General features: G+C 44.3%; 4 protein-coding genes across 4 annotated transcripts; 2 read left to right on the top strand and 2 right to left on the bottom strand.

Moving 5' to 3' along the window:
* Positions 1 to 4,449: 4,449 nt before the first annotated feature.
* On the top strand, positions 4,450 to 5,973 carry SdhB (Succinate dehydrogenase, subunit B (iron-sulfur)). The gene is made up of 3 exons (XM_020959997.2): positions 4,450 to 4,570; positions 4,849 to 5,285; positions 5,349 to 5,973. Exons 1-3 carry the CDS (start codon positions 4,508 to 4,510, stop codon positions 5,740 to 5,742), a joined length of 894 nt encoding a protein of 297 aa, XP_020815656.1. The 5' UTR covers positions 4,450 to 4,507; the 3' UTR covers positions 5,743 to 5,973.
* LOC110189775 (uncharacterized) lies at positions 5,861 to 6,525 on the bottom strand. Its single transcript, XM_020959999.2, has 3 exons — positions 6,338 to 6,525; positions 6,192 to 6,279; positions 5,861 to 6,135 (listed from the first exon to the last, which is right to left on the bottom strand). Exons 1-3 carry the CDS (start codon positions 6,464 to 6,466, stop codon positions 5,996 to 5,998), a joined length of 357 nt encoding a protein of 118 aa, XP_020815658.1. The 5' UTR covers positions 6,467 to 6,525; the 3' UTR covers positions 5,861 to 5,995.
* A 208-nt stretch (positions 6,526 to 6,733) lies between these two features.
* ubl (Ubiquitin-like protein 5) lies at positions 6,734 to 7,314 on the bottom strand. Its single transcript, XM_020960000.2, has 3 exons — positions 7,138 to 7,314; positions 6,945 to 7,083; positions 6,734 to 6,889 (listed from the first exon to the last, which is right to left on the bottom strand). The coding sequence occupies exons 1-3, from the start codon at positions 7,174 to 7,176 to the stop codon at positions 6,846 to 6,848; spliced, it is 222 nt and encodes a 73-aa protein (XP_020815659.1). The 5' UTR covers positions 7,177 to 7,314; the 3' UTR covers positions 6,734 to 6,845.
* A 204-nt stretch (positions 7,315 to 7,518) lies between these two features.
* Positions 7,519 to 14,346, top strand: koi (Sad1 and UNC84 domain-containing protein klaroid). The gene is given in 8 exon segments (XM_020959994.2): positions 7,519 to 7,700; positions 8,454 to 8,676; positions 9,264 to 9,442; positions 9,445 to 9,607; positions 9,666 to 10,246; positions 11,515 to 13,026; positions 13,090 to 13,202; positions 13,262 to 14,346. Coding segments are annotated over 7 exon segments (2,922 nt in total). The 5' UTR covers positions 7,519 to 7,700; positions 8,454 to 8,515; the 3' UTR covers positions 13,475 to 14,346.
* The last annotated feature ends 477 nt before the right edge of the window (positions 14,347 to 14,823 follow it).

The following is a 14,823-nucleotide window of genomic DNA, read 5'->3' as shown; positions in this document are numbered from 1 at the left end:
CCATTAAAAGTACAAATATTGGCCTGGACTAGGACTTGTTTGTCCTGGCCAAATAAGCAGCATGTCCAAGGTTGACTGGCGAGCTGTTATCTGTGACCCACTGGCAGCTCACTTATTTATGAGTGTTTCACTTGGAGCCATGCAAATTAGTTTGAATTATTCACGCCCAAGCTGCCCATCAAGGACAAAGTCGCATTAGTAATGAACTATCGTTCTGAGAAGACATTATTTTGAAGCAGAAACTGGCTTTGTTTTGTTTCCACCATATAAGATCGATATATGATATCCATCACTATCAAGACCGTATTAGCTTGTAAGCTCTTTCCGGGCGCCGATTCCGTGTGTCCTTGGACATTAAAGTCTTGCCCCATTCGGTTTGTGGACTGTCAACGGGCGACGCGTCACGACAGCTTCATTTATGCCGCTCGTGCTGCCACACAACAACAACAGCCATAACAGCAGCAACAGGAGCAATAATGGCAGGCTCTGGCTACGTGCCGCCATCCGAGATATCCGAGATATCGTCCTGTGCGTGCCTCGAGGACCAGAAAAAGGAGAAAACTACAACAATGGAGCGCCTCTCGAACTGTCGCGTTTGATGCGCTTTTGATAACTTGTTTGAGTTGACATCTTCTTGTTGCTGCTGTCAACGAGCCCGTCGCCATCAGGTTGATAAATAGTTTCGCAGGTGCGCGACTATCCCTTACCATTCTTGAATTACAAGGATCCTTGAGTTGATTTAAATTAAAGTGCGTCTGCCAACAATTTCCCGCTTGGCCATGCAACTAAGGTTCCGTTTGGCCGTCTACAGGCAAAAATGCTTTGCATTTCCCTCTTCTTATTTTGCCGGCAGGTGTTTCAATTCTCAGGCTCTGTCTGTCTCTGAGAGTTTACTTTTTATTTTCCGGCGCGGCTTTAAAAAGCCCGCATTTGAGAGCAAATAAAGCGGAAACGTAAAAGTTAAGCCCTACACAAAGACGCCCATTTCCCAAGACAAAAAAACCCTGAAGCTTTAAATATGGTTATTAGTTTTCAAAGAACTTTGTTGATGTTGCCACTAAAAGCAGAAAATATAATATTATAAGTTTATTTAGTTTTTTTTATATTACTTTACAATTTATGAATGGTTTTAGAGATAAAAAATAAAAATGTCACAATTTCGGGAAATCGAAGTATATTTTCATCGATTTTCGGGCCATTGCAATGGCATATTGGGTGTCAAGTGTATAACGAGCGCCTATCGATGTTTACGGCGAGGATTTGTCCATAAATAATTCATTGAAACATGTAACAAAAGTGCGTCAAGTGGTCGCACGCACACACACACACGGGCACAAGTGGAGGTCCTTGTGGCATCCGCGCGGCATAGGATTGGATTACATGGGGGGACGCGTCTGCCGCATTTGGCCGGAGTGAGTGTCTATTTTTTATGGCACCCCGGGGAAATGACGTACTATGAATGCCAGTTTAATACACAAAACTTTGACAATATTGTCGCACAGTTAACACGGACATGCACACACGCACACACTCGCCAATCGCCACTCACACCCGCTGTGTTCCACTAACACCAGAGCGACAGAGCAACAGACTTGTAGCCAGACAAATGTGCGAATAAAATTGCTATTTTCGTGCCGCTTGCGTCTATTGTTAGCCAAGTTACTCGTATTCAATACGCACACACTCACCCACGTCGGCACGGGAACGAATGGCAAATAAACGGTTGTTATATCAGCAAATCGATCATTTTTCCGCAGTAAAGCTGAAACCATTGAGTGAGTGGCTGAAGTTCGACCGAGCCAGCAGGGCATTTAGATTTAAAGCAAAGCAATGCGGTGTGTATCTGTCGCGGGCCTGCGTCATGCCGAAAATGGCACACGCAAATAATGTGCGGAGCGAGGGGGATGGGTACGAGGGCGAGCGGGGGCCAACTTGAAGCCAAGTGGCTTCCATTCCTGCTCATAAGCCATTCCTTGGCGGTCTGCTACTGACGAGCTCGCCTGGCCCTTAAAAGTAGGCAACAGTTGAGCGACAAGCTCGTCGGCCATGCTTGATTAATTGCTCGCCATCCGCCGTCATTTGCATGCATTAGCAGCACTTAAATTGAAATCAAAACAATTTACAGACGGCACTGGGAGAAAATTAAAAGCATAAGCTATTTATTATTAGTTAACCGTTAATACTAGCCTTTTTATTCAATAAATTAGCAAACCTCAGAAAAGACAGTCAATTCTTTCATAATATATAGTAGATGGAACCCGACACTTACTACATATAGTAAAAGTCACAGTAATTAATTCCTACCGTATTTATACTTCATTTACAAAATGTTAAAATATTTAAGAAACAAAAATTTGAAAAGAATCAAATAACTCAATATTGTCATGTTAGTTTTCATGTAATATATGTAAATCAATGTATTTTTTCGTGATCAATGCAAGAATTAAAAAATTTTGTAACTTAAGCAGGTGCTTTGTGCTCCGCATTATGATATACTAAGTTATAATTCGATCCCCAACTTAATTTATTTTCTATTCGAAAAATAGGGGAAATTATATGGATTTAACTTGTTTTGGTTTCAGTGCATAGAAGATAAATCTAGAGCCTTCTGTTATGACCTCACTTTCAGCCGAATAAAAGGAAAGTACACAAATAAAATCCCTGGCTCGGCGCTCTCTCCTTGAGCGGTTTTATTTAAGTTTCGCGCTCATTGTTTTTATTTGCCTTTAATAGGCGGACGAGGAGTTGTGGGTGGCTGAATGGGTGGATGATGGCGTCCCTCGACGGCAGGCAACTTTAGTGGCTGCCCGTGTTTGCTTTAACATTGAAAAAGTTTTTTTCTCCCGCTTTCTTTGGAGGCAGCGACTCATAAAGCAAGCCAAACCTCGGCTTTCCTACCTCCTAGGTGAGAATGAGACGAGATGGGTGTGGGGTAAAAGTCGGCAAAAGTTTTCCCACCAACAAAAGGTCACTAAACAATTGACAAAGTCGCTGTGCTGCTGTCTCGGGTTTCGCAAACGCCATTTAAAAAGTTTTGCATAATAGTTGGACCAGGCACTTGTCAAGTGCCGGTAAATGAAACATTTGCCGAGGCAAATAATATTGCTTTTAATTTCCTAATAAAGATTTGTCGTACTTTAAAACTACAATTAAAGTTGTCAACCTAATAAGCTATGTATACATAGAAATATATTTATCAGAGTTGTATCGAAAAATGATTGAAACCCAAGAGGCGGTTAATCTATAAAACAATTTTCTTATTCTTTTGGCTTGGGAGCTATTATTTCCAGTGAATGTATTCTAAGATTAGAAAGTGCAGAACTAAAACACAAAAAACTTTGCAACTTAGACTATAGTAATAAATACTTACTGAAGGAAGAATTACTGTGGAAGAATTTTCGAATCCTAAGTAGTCGATCTGCAAGATCTTATTACTGAATAGTATAAATTATTATTTTTTGTTTAGAGCTTTGTAAAAGCCAACATGGAAATACCTATTAATATAAAAGCATAAATCTTAAAAAAAAAGTATCTATTAGACTTCATCGTGATATGATTTTTTTTATCCTAGACAAAAATAACCATAAAAACATATTTCCATACATACAACATACACAGTCTTCAGCCCACTTTTAACTAAGAGACTAAGTAGTCATATTATATTGCTGCTTTTAAACCAGTCACTATAGAATCATGGATACCAGAACTTGGACTCTACTTCAACGTTCTAAGCGGCTCTTATTGTTAATAAATTAATTAAAGAGATTATTAATTGGAGAATTTAATAATTATTAACCCATAAATTCGTTGGTTTAATTTTTTCATTAAAACAATTTTAAAATAGACAACTGTTTGTGCCAGGTATATATTTTAAATATTTTCAAAAAATGAGAAGACTGCATATATATTATTGCCTTATTTTTAATAGCGTATTCATCTAAACATATTCAAAAATGTGTTATTAATTTATAGGAAATTAAAAATATCCTACCGGAAATTATTCTGTTTCCAAACCCAAAAAAATAGATAGCTGTATATCAATTGTATAAGAGTCAGGTAGCGTATTCAGATAAAGATTTACAAAAATATGTTATTAATTTATAGGAATTTAAAAATATCCTATCTGAAATTATTCTGGTTTCAAACCCAACCAAATACACAATTTTAGGCTTTTGTCATTCATGCTGGTTTATGGTCCTACTAAAAGAAAAGCTTCGCTAAAATGTTTTGCTTTGAACTATTTCATTATTAGCCTTACAACAACAGTTTATGATAACAAATGTTATGAATAAATGATAAACTTTATATAATGCCCAAAGAAGACTTCCACGGTTAATTCGTGTGGTCAATTTTAGTACGTTTTTATTTTTTAACATTAGTACAGCGACGGTCACACTGCGCCCCCAGTTTGTACAAAAATTTTGTACGCCAAATAAACGGAAATTGTTCTTAACAAATCGATAATTGCAAACGCAGTGCCGTTTCAATTGCAGCCGAGTCGTAAAAAATGTTGGTCAACGAAGCTAGGCAACTTCTGAGCCGCGTCGGCTCCGTGGCGGCACGTCACCAGGTGAGCGGAGGACAAGACGATCCACGGGTTATGGCCAGAATGTTCGGGGTGGGGGCGTGTGTTGTGCGGCTTTTTGGCCAGTCCAATTATATAAGGTGGAAAACGGGGTACGGGAGAGACGTGCCATCTATGAACACTCCGGGGAACAAGTCGCAATTAGGGAAATTGCCAACGACGTTCGGTGTTATGTAAACTATTTTTCATTGGGCGTCGGTGAAAATTGTATTGCCGTGACTGCATTCACTGGTTGAACAACATTCTCCCCATCTCCCCTTCAGTTGCGAGCTATCAGCAATGGCACCGCACAGCTGGAGCAGCAGGCGCAGCCCAAGGAGGCCAAGGAGCCACAGGTGAAGAAGTTTGAGATCTACCGCTGGAACCCGGACAACGCCGGCGAGAAGCCCTACATGCAGACCTACGAAGTGGATCTCCGCGAGTGCGGACCCATGGTGCTGGATGCCCTCATCAAGATCAAGAACGAACTTGACCCCACGCTCACCTTCCGTCGCTCGTGTCGCGAAGGCATCTGTGGCTCCTGCGCCATGAACATCGGCGGCACCAACACCCTGGCCTGCATCAGCAAGATCGACACCAACACCTCCAAGTCGCTCAAGGTGTACCCGCTGCCGCACATGTACGTGGTGCGCGATCTGGTGCCGGACATGAACAACTTTTACGAGCAGTATCGCAACATTCAGCCCTGGCTGCAGCGCAAGTGAGTCCTTGTCCCTAGCGTTTGGCTAACGCCTGTTAATCCGTTATCCGCCTACCCTTTCAGGAACGAGGCCAGTGAGCAGAAGGGCAAGGCTCAGTATTTGCAGTCCGTTGAGGACCGTTCCAAGCTGGACGGCCTGTACGAGTGCATCCTGTGCGCCTGCTGCTCCACCTCGTGCCCCTCGTACTGGTGGAACGCCGAGAAGTACCTGGGCCCCGCCGTGCTTATGCAGGCCTATCGCTGGATCATCGACTCTCGCGACGAGAACGCCGCTGAGCGTCTGGGCAAGTTAAAGGACCCATTCAGCGTCTATCGGTGCCACACCATCATGAACTGCACGCGCACGTGCCCCAAGGGCTTGAATCCCGGTCGCGCTATTGCCGAGATCAAGAAGCTGCTCTCGGGCCTGGCCTCAAAGCCGGCTCCCAAGTTGGAGACAGCGGCACTGCACAAGTAGAGATGTTTCCCGCTCTACTTTCCAGTTCGTGCTTTCCCCTTTTTTCCTTTAGCAGTTGCCACGCGTCCGCAAACCTGTAGAAAGGAACAACAGCTCCAGTGCTAGAACTCCAGGAACCTTGCTTACTATGTTTTAGTTTATTTAAGCCTAAAGTAAACGACACTTGTTATTACAGTTTGTAAAGGGATCGATGTGTGACGCGAGAATAAATAACTAATTGTGTATCCACCAGCCGGTGCCTCTTGCATCCGATTCAGGGGGCTGTGGGCGAGGTCTCGTCATTCATCTGGATGTCGTCAGCGGAGTAGAAGTCCTGGGTGACTGGAATAACGCGGTCGTTTGTCTCTTCGTCCTCCTCGTCGTGGCTATCCGTGTCCTCGCTGTCGTCGTTAGCTGCACGAGAAAATTTTTTAGTAGGTTTAACTTCTGGTGGAGTTTCTTCCACTCACCGTCCTCGTCGTCAGTCTCTATTCCTGGAATTGTGAGCATCTTGCCTAGGGGCTGGAGATCTGTGCCAGCTGTTTTAAGCGACTCCCGCTGCAGAGATCGGAAAAATAAAGCAAGGAAATGGAAATCAAGGACTGAAAACACTCACCCAGTTGCTGCGTTCATCCTCATAGCGCCGGGTCTGGGCTTCCTCGCTAACGGAAGCCGGAGCCATGTCCAGCCAGTAGCGATTCGCAACGGAGACTTTAAGCGTGGGAAAGAAGGGAATCATCGACATTTTTACTGCGTCCTCGAGTCTGTGGCCTGCAATCTTTTGTTTTTATTTTCCCGGACGCCTTTGGGGGATCTGGCAACGCTGCCATTGATGGTGAAAAATAATACCAAAACAAGCAGAGGCGTCCGCAGGGGATGCATTTATAAAATCGCCCACATCGTTAGATTTGCTGAAGTCTATCGGATATATCTGTCAAACCCTTAACTTATTCTAAAAACATATGAAATATATGTACATATGTAAATTTGTATGTACTAAACAAAGATGTGGTTTTTGCACGTTTTCTACAAGACTCACAGTACTTCTGCAAAATTCTTTAATTTACCATATAATAGCTATAAAAAAAGACAATCACTATGATTAATGCATTGCCCGCGGATATTCACTGGTAGTACAGTTCCAGATTCATCCCGTCGTGAATTTCATCTGTAAGAATGAATATGTAGTTATTAAGTTTCTGGTGGGTTGCACTTAGGCGTACAGTCGGATAGACGAATGGGGTCCTTGTAGATCGTGTACCACTTTTTCAGGACTATCTTCTCGTGTTTGGTGCCCGTTTGTGCCGCAATGAGTTTCTTAAGGTCTCCAATTGTGTCGTCTGGGTTACACTTGACGCGCACCTGCCAAATACAAAAGCTTTTTAACCAGTTACTATATGCACTAAAGTTATTTACCTTCTTGCCCAGGCGATCGTTGCACGTTATTTCAATCATTTTTTAGTTTTTGGTTGCAATTGCTGGAACGATTTGTTTTTGTCGTGGCGGTGTAGCCGGATCAGTTAAGAGCGGTATTAAGAGTATTTTATATGTGTATATAGGGCTGCCAGATCGTTCCTAAAATTTTATTATTTCCTAATTTTTCACCAAAAATGAAATAATAAAAGAATATAAAATTAAATAATATAATTAATATATAATTAAATCATGTTGAAATTAAGCGACCGATGTTTTGCCAAAAATCGATGCATCGCTTAATATCGACTTAAAAAAAAAACATCGTAATACATTGCTAAAAAACTATCGATGCTCGATGCACCGAAGTTTTCAGCTTCGTTATTTTTATGCTAGTTGCCTCTGGTATCACTATTTTGGTATTTTCATTTCGGTAAGACGTGATTCTCGCCGCGCCAGTGGAGGCTATTTTTAAAACCGCCGCGGCGCCTGCTACCAAGCCACACACTGTGCTAAACTAAGCAGAAAGAATTCTGCAAGTGCGGCGGGTCCTGAATAAGTACAAAGTATGTGAATAATTAATGTGCAAACCGTCCAAAGCGGTTTCCATTGCTTAATCGAGGTTGTTGTGTTTGTGTGTGTATGTGTGCGTGCTTCATTTTTTACAGCTAAGCTAGTCGCTGCCGGCGCTGACGCCGACGTCTGTGACGCAGCTTCGGAAAACTTGTTTGGGTTTTCATTTCACCGAAATACCTAGTGCTTGCGCCCGTGTTGCGAACCCATTTTGGGCAGTTTGTGTACATATATATTGATTATCGTTTGATGTTTGTGTTTGGCGTGGTCGCAGAAGCACCCTGTGCGTCGCCTTCCCACCCCTCGCGTCGTTTTCAGAGTTTCCCACCCGAGGAATTAACAAATCGTAGCACTCCACGCCACGGTCACTGGCAAGCAATTCGCGAGCCGAATACGCCTGCGCCTATTTTTAGAAGCGTCTTTCTGGCCTGCCTGCAGGCTGCTGCCTCCCCATTGCATTCTAATTAAAACCGGGCACTGCGCTCATTTCACTTCTACACACATCGCGTTGCATAATGCGGCGTTATGCTCGATCCACTCCCTCCTCGGTGGGCTCACTCGAGCATTAAAGCAAAGATTACCCACAAGTGTGTCAATCGTTTCGACATTGCCCTTTGTTTTGGGAATCCGTTTAGGGCACATAAGACTGTTCCAGCTGCCCAATTGTAAACAATCCACGCCCCGATCTCCATATGTTTACTCGAATTTTGTATCTGGCTGTGTTAATTATTTTTCTTCTCTTGCAGCCACCACCGAGCAACCCAACCTTTTGTGGGCTACGGGAAGACGAGAGGAGAAGCAAGACAGAATGAGTGAAGAAACCTACCAGATAGAGACGCGTCGCCGGTCGCGATCGAAGACGCCGTTCCTCCGCTCGAGCTGCGATCATGAGAACTGTGAACACGCCGGCGAGGAGGGCCATGTGCACCACCACGTCAAGAAGAAGTCCTCGGCGGCGCCCAATGTGCAGTGAGTACCTGGGAAACATATCCAAATATATCTCTCCATATAAGGAGAGGGGGAAGGGGCAGTTCCATTTACATTGCTCATTTGAGCCGTCGCGTGAGGGTCGGTCGCGTCACAACCAAAGCAATAACCCCATCGCCGTCTGTGTCTGTTTGAACGGTGTATGTTGCTGCCATGACGTCACCTCCTTGTTATTCACGCTCGCAGTGAATCTACATTTCGAAATAGCGAAACGAAAACGAAGGCAAATCCACATACAGGGTGCGGCGACTCGGCGAGCTTCGTTCGCTTTTGGCGCGCAATTCAAGCGAGAGTCCGTACCCATTCATTTTGCTTGATGACGACATTCGGCCGTCAGCTATTCGGTTTTCACGTTTTGGCCACGAAAATGAGCATGTTGGGGCGTCGGGCTAGCAGCCAATAGCGTCGAAGGCCATTTGGCTTTATGAGCATATTTTTGTATTTTTGTTTTGATACGCTGTACTAGCGCAGTTAGACCAGTTTCTGCGAGCACGTTATCAGGGACTTACTCACATTCAAACATTTCCGTTAAATCTCACCGAACTGCTATCTACATCCCAACTTTGCAGAACGATAGTGGAGGAGCATTTCGTGGAGTCGAGCAGCACTAGGAAGAATACTCGGAGCAAGGCCTTCGCCCAGTTAACCTCGGACTACTCGAGCGACGACATGACACCGGAGGCCAAGCGCAAGCAGCAGACCTCGACCACCACCACCACGGTCACGTCGATCCTCACAAAGCGCTCGGGCGCGCCACATCTACGCCGCGAAACAGGAGCCAGCTGGAGACCACACAGAATACGCTGAACTCCGCCCAGGAGAAGCTCAGCCAGTCTAACGGCAACATTAGTTCCGGGAATATCAGCGACTACCTGGCCTACATTGAGTACAGGGATGCCGGCGAGTACTGGAAGTAAGTACAGTAACACTAGAATTCTCAGAGCTTGGGCTAATCGTTTTATATCTTGCAGCAAAACCCCCAAGACGGACTACACCTACTCCGAGCTGTCACCCCACCGCCGTCACCTGGCCCCAGGAATTGTGGCCATGCCCAACATGTCCCGGCGCAGCCTGGGCAACCATGATGAACGGGTCAATTACATGGTCCAGCAGAACCCCGAACAGGAGGAGTTCATCCGCCGTCGATATCAGGCAAAGTACACACAGCAGGCCAACTACGACTCCGCCGACGAACTGGACGCCACTTTCGGGCAGCAAAAGCAGAGTTGGTGGCTGATCCGTCTCATCCAGCTCGTCGTGAGCACCGTCACCACAGTGTGGACCCGTGTGACCAACATCTCTGCCACAGAGACAAATGCATATCACAACTATTATGCCCGGCGTCAGCAGAGCCAGCAGCTCGGATTTTTCGGGAAGGTTGGACAAGCTGTGGCAGCCGGATTCTCGAATCTGCTGCGTTATGTGTACCTTTTCATTGGGTCTGTGCTGAGTCTGGACACATGGCTGCTGCGGTCTTCGGACGCGGAGAACAAGTCAAAGAAGAGATTCCTCATATTTCTGCTGATCCTGCTTCCCTTGCTGTTGTTGACCGGTGAGTATTTGGCATGAAAAGCGATGTAAAGTTAAATATGTGTGAGCGTGCGCCCTGCTGACCTTGGATCGGGTTAGCTACCAATGACATGTATGCGGTTCACCTCTGTTGGATTTATTTATACACTCGGCTGGCCGTTGACCTCGCCAACCTCTATAAAAAGTGGATTTTGGCCACGTGATAACACGCATATTTAAATTTACTGACGCCAGCTGCCAGCTTCTAGCAATGCCTAATAAACTTCGCCTTTGCAGGTCTGTTCTATTACCTACATCCCAATGAAACTTTCCCACCCAAATCCTTTACCGAATACACGTTCACCCTACCTGAATTGCCCCAGATCAATGTAGGCGATTACCTAAACCAGGCCCAGTACGAGTCCCTGCGCTCGCAGGCTGCCGAGCAGGCAGTGCGCGTGCGGGACTGGGCCGATGACTATTTGTTGTATCTGAAGACCATTGGTCAGAACGTGGTCAACAAGGGGCGTCAGATTTTTCAGGCCGACGATCAGGTTTACTATGAGCGTATTTAGGGAGTATTTGGAATGGGGATTCTACCGTTTTGTTTACGAACTGCTGCAGCAGTTCTTCAATTGATAGGATCTTGTTGAGAGAGCCGCTCTCGGTTTTCTTTATGAACAATTTTGAGTACAAATTGAAGCATTTGGTCCGCGTTTCGTCCGTCCGCTGCATCTATTGTATAGTTTCGTCGATACATTATTCCTTAGGCGTAGGCACACACCACATTTATCCCCTCATACTAACCCCATACAATTCCCAACAACAAAATGCAACATCACTGGCTGATGGAAGAAGGATAGAGCTCGCCGCTGTTCAATTTGCAGACTTTTTGCGTATAAAAAATTAGGGCCATCATCCATCCAGTTGGATGAACGCCCTACGAAAATCTTAATTGTTGTCAAACAACGTTTAACTTTGTAATTTGTTCACTGTTTGGCTTTGTCTGTAAAAAAAAAATAAACTTCAAACGATTTCTTACAACCCATGTCACGTAACAAGAATAGTTGGTTTTATTTGCCATTTTTGTTGGAAGTTCGCTAAATGGTAAGTAGAATGCAAAACAAGCAATATTAGTTGGCCAGAATCGAACTCTATCCATCCTTCTGCATTTGTGTGTGTTGGAATTGCCCCAAAAACAAGGTTCCCCTTACCTCGGTTCACTTGATATTTTCATTTGTGGGGAACTGAAACAGAAAATGTAGAAGGATTGCCAACTAATAGTGCTTTGTTTCGCTTTTCTCTGGCCAGGCTGGTCTCTGTTGCAGGAAAATCAAAGGCAGGGCTTCGAGTCCCTAGTGTCGCTGCCTTTGACCCTTTTGGGCACTCTGCAGACACGTCTGCCCTCTGGAGCCACCTGGAGTGCTTGGCTAAAGGAGCGTCTTGCCGTAGAAGAACATCAGCAGGTCGAGGCCGAAACCATCAAGCTCAACATGGCCAGCATTGAGAAGGATATTCAGAAGGCTTTGACTGCGGAGGAATATGAAAACATTTTGAACCATGTCAATAGCTATGTCCAGCAGTTGGTGGATCTGAAGGTGCAGCAGCAGCAATCAGCAGAAAAAAATCAGCAACTTTCACCGCAACAAGTTAAAATCGTCGTTCAGCTAATACAGGAAAACCTGCAGGAATTTGCCCAGCAATCGAAGCTCAGCGAACAGAATCTGTCTGATTTGGCCGGAAAACTGCGGCTAGAGCTGAAGCAGTCAGGAGTGTTGAATGCTGGTGAGACCAAGCTATCGTTAGACAATCTGGAGGAGATAACCAAATTGATAAAGGCCGAAGTTAGCCTGCACGAGTCTCACTACACGCTGCAGCTGGACAAAATTGACATTGAGGCGCTCCTGGAAAGAATTTTGGGATCTCCAGAACTAGCAGATTTTGTAGATGCTCGGATTAATCTTCGGGAGCAGCAGCTTGAGGCGAAGAAGAGCTCTGGTATTCATCCTGTCGAAATACAGCTAGAGCATCTGAACAAGGAGATCGCCTTTATAAAGCTGGCTCTGTCCGAAAAGCAAGCAGAAAACGCGGATCTGCACCAGTCTATAAGCAATTTAAAGCTTGGTCAGGAGGATTTAATGGAGCGAATACACCAACACGAACTGGCCCAGGATCAGCGCTTTAGCGGGCTGCTGGCTGAAATTGAAACTAAGTTGGCGTCTTTGAACGATTCGCAGTTCGCTCTTCTCAATAAGCAGGTCAAGCTCTCCTTGGTCGAGATTCTGGGCTTCAAACAACAGTCTACCGCTGGCGGTGCCGCGAGCCAACTGGACGACATCGATCTACAGAACTGGGTGCGCAGCATGTTCGTGGCCAAGGACTACCTAGAGCAGCAGCTGCTGGAGCTCAACAAGCGGACCAACAATAACATTCGCGACGAGATCGAGCGATCCAGCATACTGCTGATGAACGACATCAGTCAGAGACTCAAGCAGGAAATGCTGCTGGTGGTGGAGGCCAAGCACAACGAGAGCACCAAGGAGCTGAAGGGTCACATACGCGAGGAAGAGGTGCGTCAGATTGTCAAGACCGTTCTGGCCATTTACGATGCGGACAAGACGGGCCTGGTGGATTTTGCCCTGGAGTCGGCCGGTGGACAGATACTCTCCACTCGTTGTACGGAGAGTTACCAGACGAAGTCGGCTCAGATATCGGTTTTCGGCATACCCCTTTGGTATCCCACCAACACTCCTCGGGTGGCCATTTCACCCAATGTGCAGCCAGGCGAGTGCTGGGCCTTCCAGGGATTCCCAGGCTTCCTAGGCAAGTGTGCTGACAGTTGAGTACTTGAACCTATGCTAATTAATATAATTTTGATCTCTGCAGTGCTAAAGCTTAATTCACTGGTTTATGTCACTGGATTCACTCTGGAACACATACCCAAAAGTCTTTCGCCCACGGGAAGAATAGACTCGGCTCCTCGCAATTTTACCGTTTGGGTAAGTTTTTATTATGAATTATAAAGATTGAAAATTGATTAATCGGATATTGTTCTCAGGGATTGGAACAGGAGAAAGACCAGGACCCCGTGCTGTTTGGCGAGTATGAGTTCGAGGATAATGGCGCCTCGTTGCAGTACTTTGCCCTTCAGAATCTGGACATCAAACGGCCATACGAGATAGTCGAGCTACGCATCGAAACCAACCACGGTCAGCCCACCTACACATGTCTATATCGGTTTAGAGTCCATGGAAAACCGCCAGCCTCATAGATCAGCCCTTAAACAATCCCTCTCGTGTGACCTAAGCACTGTAAGGTGTACATAATGTCTGTGCCTTAAGAAGGAAACTCAACAATATGCATATTACTGCGAGAAGTAGATCGAATGAGCGCAGGCGAACTGTGTAAAAAGTAAGGCTATACGTAGCAGTTAAGTGTTTGTACCATATCGTAGAATTGAAGTGCTTGTAGTCACTTTAGGTTACCTTGTACATAGTATACTAAGGGCCTTGTGTCCACTGTCCACCTAATGTCCTATATTATTTATTCCGATAAAGTTTACCCTCGGAAATCTTTCGTAGTTCCTTTAAGTCGCCTCTACTAACTACGCTAACTTTATCGTGTTTGCCATTTAAAAAAGCGTTTTGAACTAAATAGTCATATATATAGTTTGTCTGAGCCGTAAGCTTGCTGCTATAGTGTGTAAGTTATTACCTAAGACCTTATAATAACAGGATGTATAAAGCCCATGGCATAGGTCTGTATATTGCCATGTCAAATGACGTTTTTCATCTTCTTATTAATAGGTCTTTATTACTAAGTTTAAATGTTTAACCAACTGAAACGGAATCAACCTGAACCAACTCTGAAACTATGAAATAAAACTGAAGAAACTCATTGAATTACTACATTTTCGAATCTAATGAGACCAAAAAATATCTCAACCCGCTTTCAGACCAATCCAATCCAAGTTATCTGTACTCGTGTACGTACAATATATATATTTCTAAAAGTGAACCCAAAAATAGTTGTTAATTAAAACTGTACTTCTATTGTTATATCTTGTAAACTTACTTAATTGCTATAGTTTGTTCTTTAAGGCTTCATCCTATTTTTTTACAATAAATGTGTTGCACGGAATAATGAAAACGTTTCTGACTTAAAAGGGATGCAAAAAATAACTGTCAAAGCCATGGCACGTAATTAACCCTTCCCTTTCCTGGGCTGCCAGTAATTAGTCGTCTTTTTACGGCAGCATAAAGATTAAACAGGGAATGTAAAAAGATCAAAATCTGCTGTTGTCAGTGGCAGTTGTCGCCGGGGAGCTACTAGGTACTTCCTTTAAGTGCAAATCCCGGAATTGAGCTTTAATCATCATTTCAGATAATGTTCACTTGCATGAACTTGTTCAGTTGCTGTTATTAAAAAAATACTTTTAATTTTATTGCCAAGGTTCAGTGTTCATTATCAAGTTTCTTAAATGTTTTCTGTTCAAGGCTCACTTGCTCAATTGTTTACTGTTTAAAAACATAACACCTTTCAACGACTAGCGGTATATCCTGTTCATTTGGTTAAACTTGTTCATTTGCCTTTTTAAAGCTATTTGTCCACTTCTCATTG

This window comes from Drosophila serrata, unplaced genomic scaffold, assembly GCF_035046125.1.
Source record: "Drosophila serrata isolate PLE 108 unplaced genomic scaffold, ASM3504612v1 contig_349, whole genome shotgun sequence".
Classification (NCBI taxonomy): domain Eukaryota; kingdom Metazoa; phylum Arthropoda; class Insecta; order Diptera; family Drosophilidae; genus Drosophila; species Drosophila serrata.
This window is presented reverse-complemented; position numbering and strand designations above follow the sequence as displayed.

What these genes read in the sequence shown, in the direction of transcription:
- SdhB (XM_020959997.2), top strand. Translation starts at nt 4,508, where the DNA reads ATGTTGGTCAACGAAGCTAGGCAACTTCTGAGCCGCGTCGGCTCCGTG. An exon ending in CCGTGGCGGCACGTCACCAG is followed by an intron (nt 4,571 to 4,848) that starts GTGAGCGGAGGA and finishes TCTCCCCTTCAG; the next exon opens with TTGCGAGCTATCAGCAATGG. An exon ending in CAGCCCTGGCTGCAGCGCAA is followed by an intron (nt 5,286 to 5,348) that starts GTGAGTCCTTGT and finishes CTACCCTTTCAG; the next exon opens with GAACGAGGCCAGTGAGCAGA.
- LOC110189775 (XM_020959999.2), bottom strand. Translation starts at nt 6,466, where the DNA reads ATGTCGATGATTCCCTTCTTTCCCACGCTTAAAGTCTCCGTTGCGAAT. An exon ending in AGGATGAACGCAGCAACTGG is followed by an intron (nt 6,280 to 6,337) that starts GTGAGTGTTTTC and finishes CGATCTCTGCAG; the next exon opens with CGGGAGTCGCTTAAAACAGC. An exon ending in AGAGACTGACGACGAGGACG is followed by an intron (nt 6,136 to 6,191) that starts GTGAGTGGAAGA and finishes TTTCTCGTGCAG; the next exon opens with CTAACGACGACAGCGAGGAC.
- ubl (XM_020960000.2), bottom strand. Translation starts at nt 7,176, where the DNA reads ATGATTGAAATAACGTGCAACGATCGCCTGGGCAAGAAG. An exon ending in ACGATCGCCTGGGCAAGAAG is followed by an intron (nt 7,084 to 7,137) that starts GTAAATAACTTT and finishes TGTATTTGGCAG; the next exon opens with GTGCGCGTCAAGTGTAACCC. An exon ending in CCCCATTCGTCTATCCGACT is followed by an intron (nt 6,890 to 6,944) that starts GTACGCCTAAGT and finishes TCATTCTTACAG; the next exon opens with ATGAAATTCACGACGGGATG.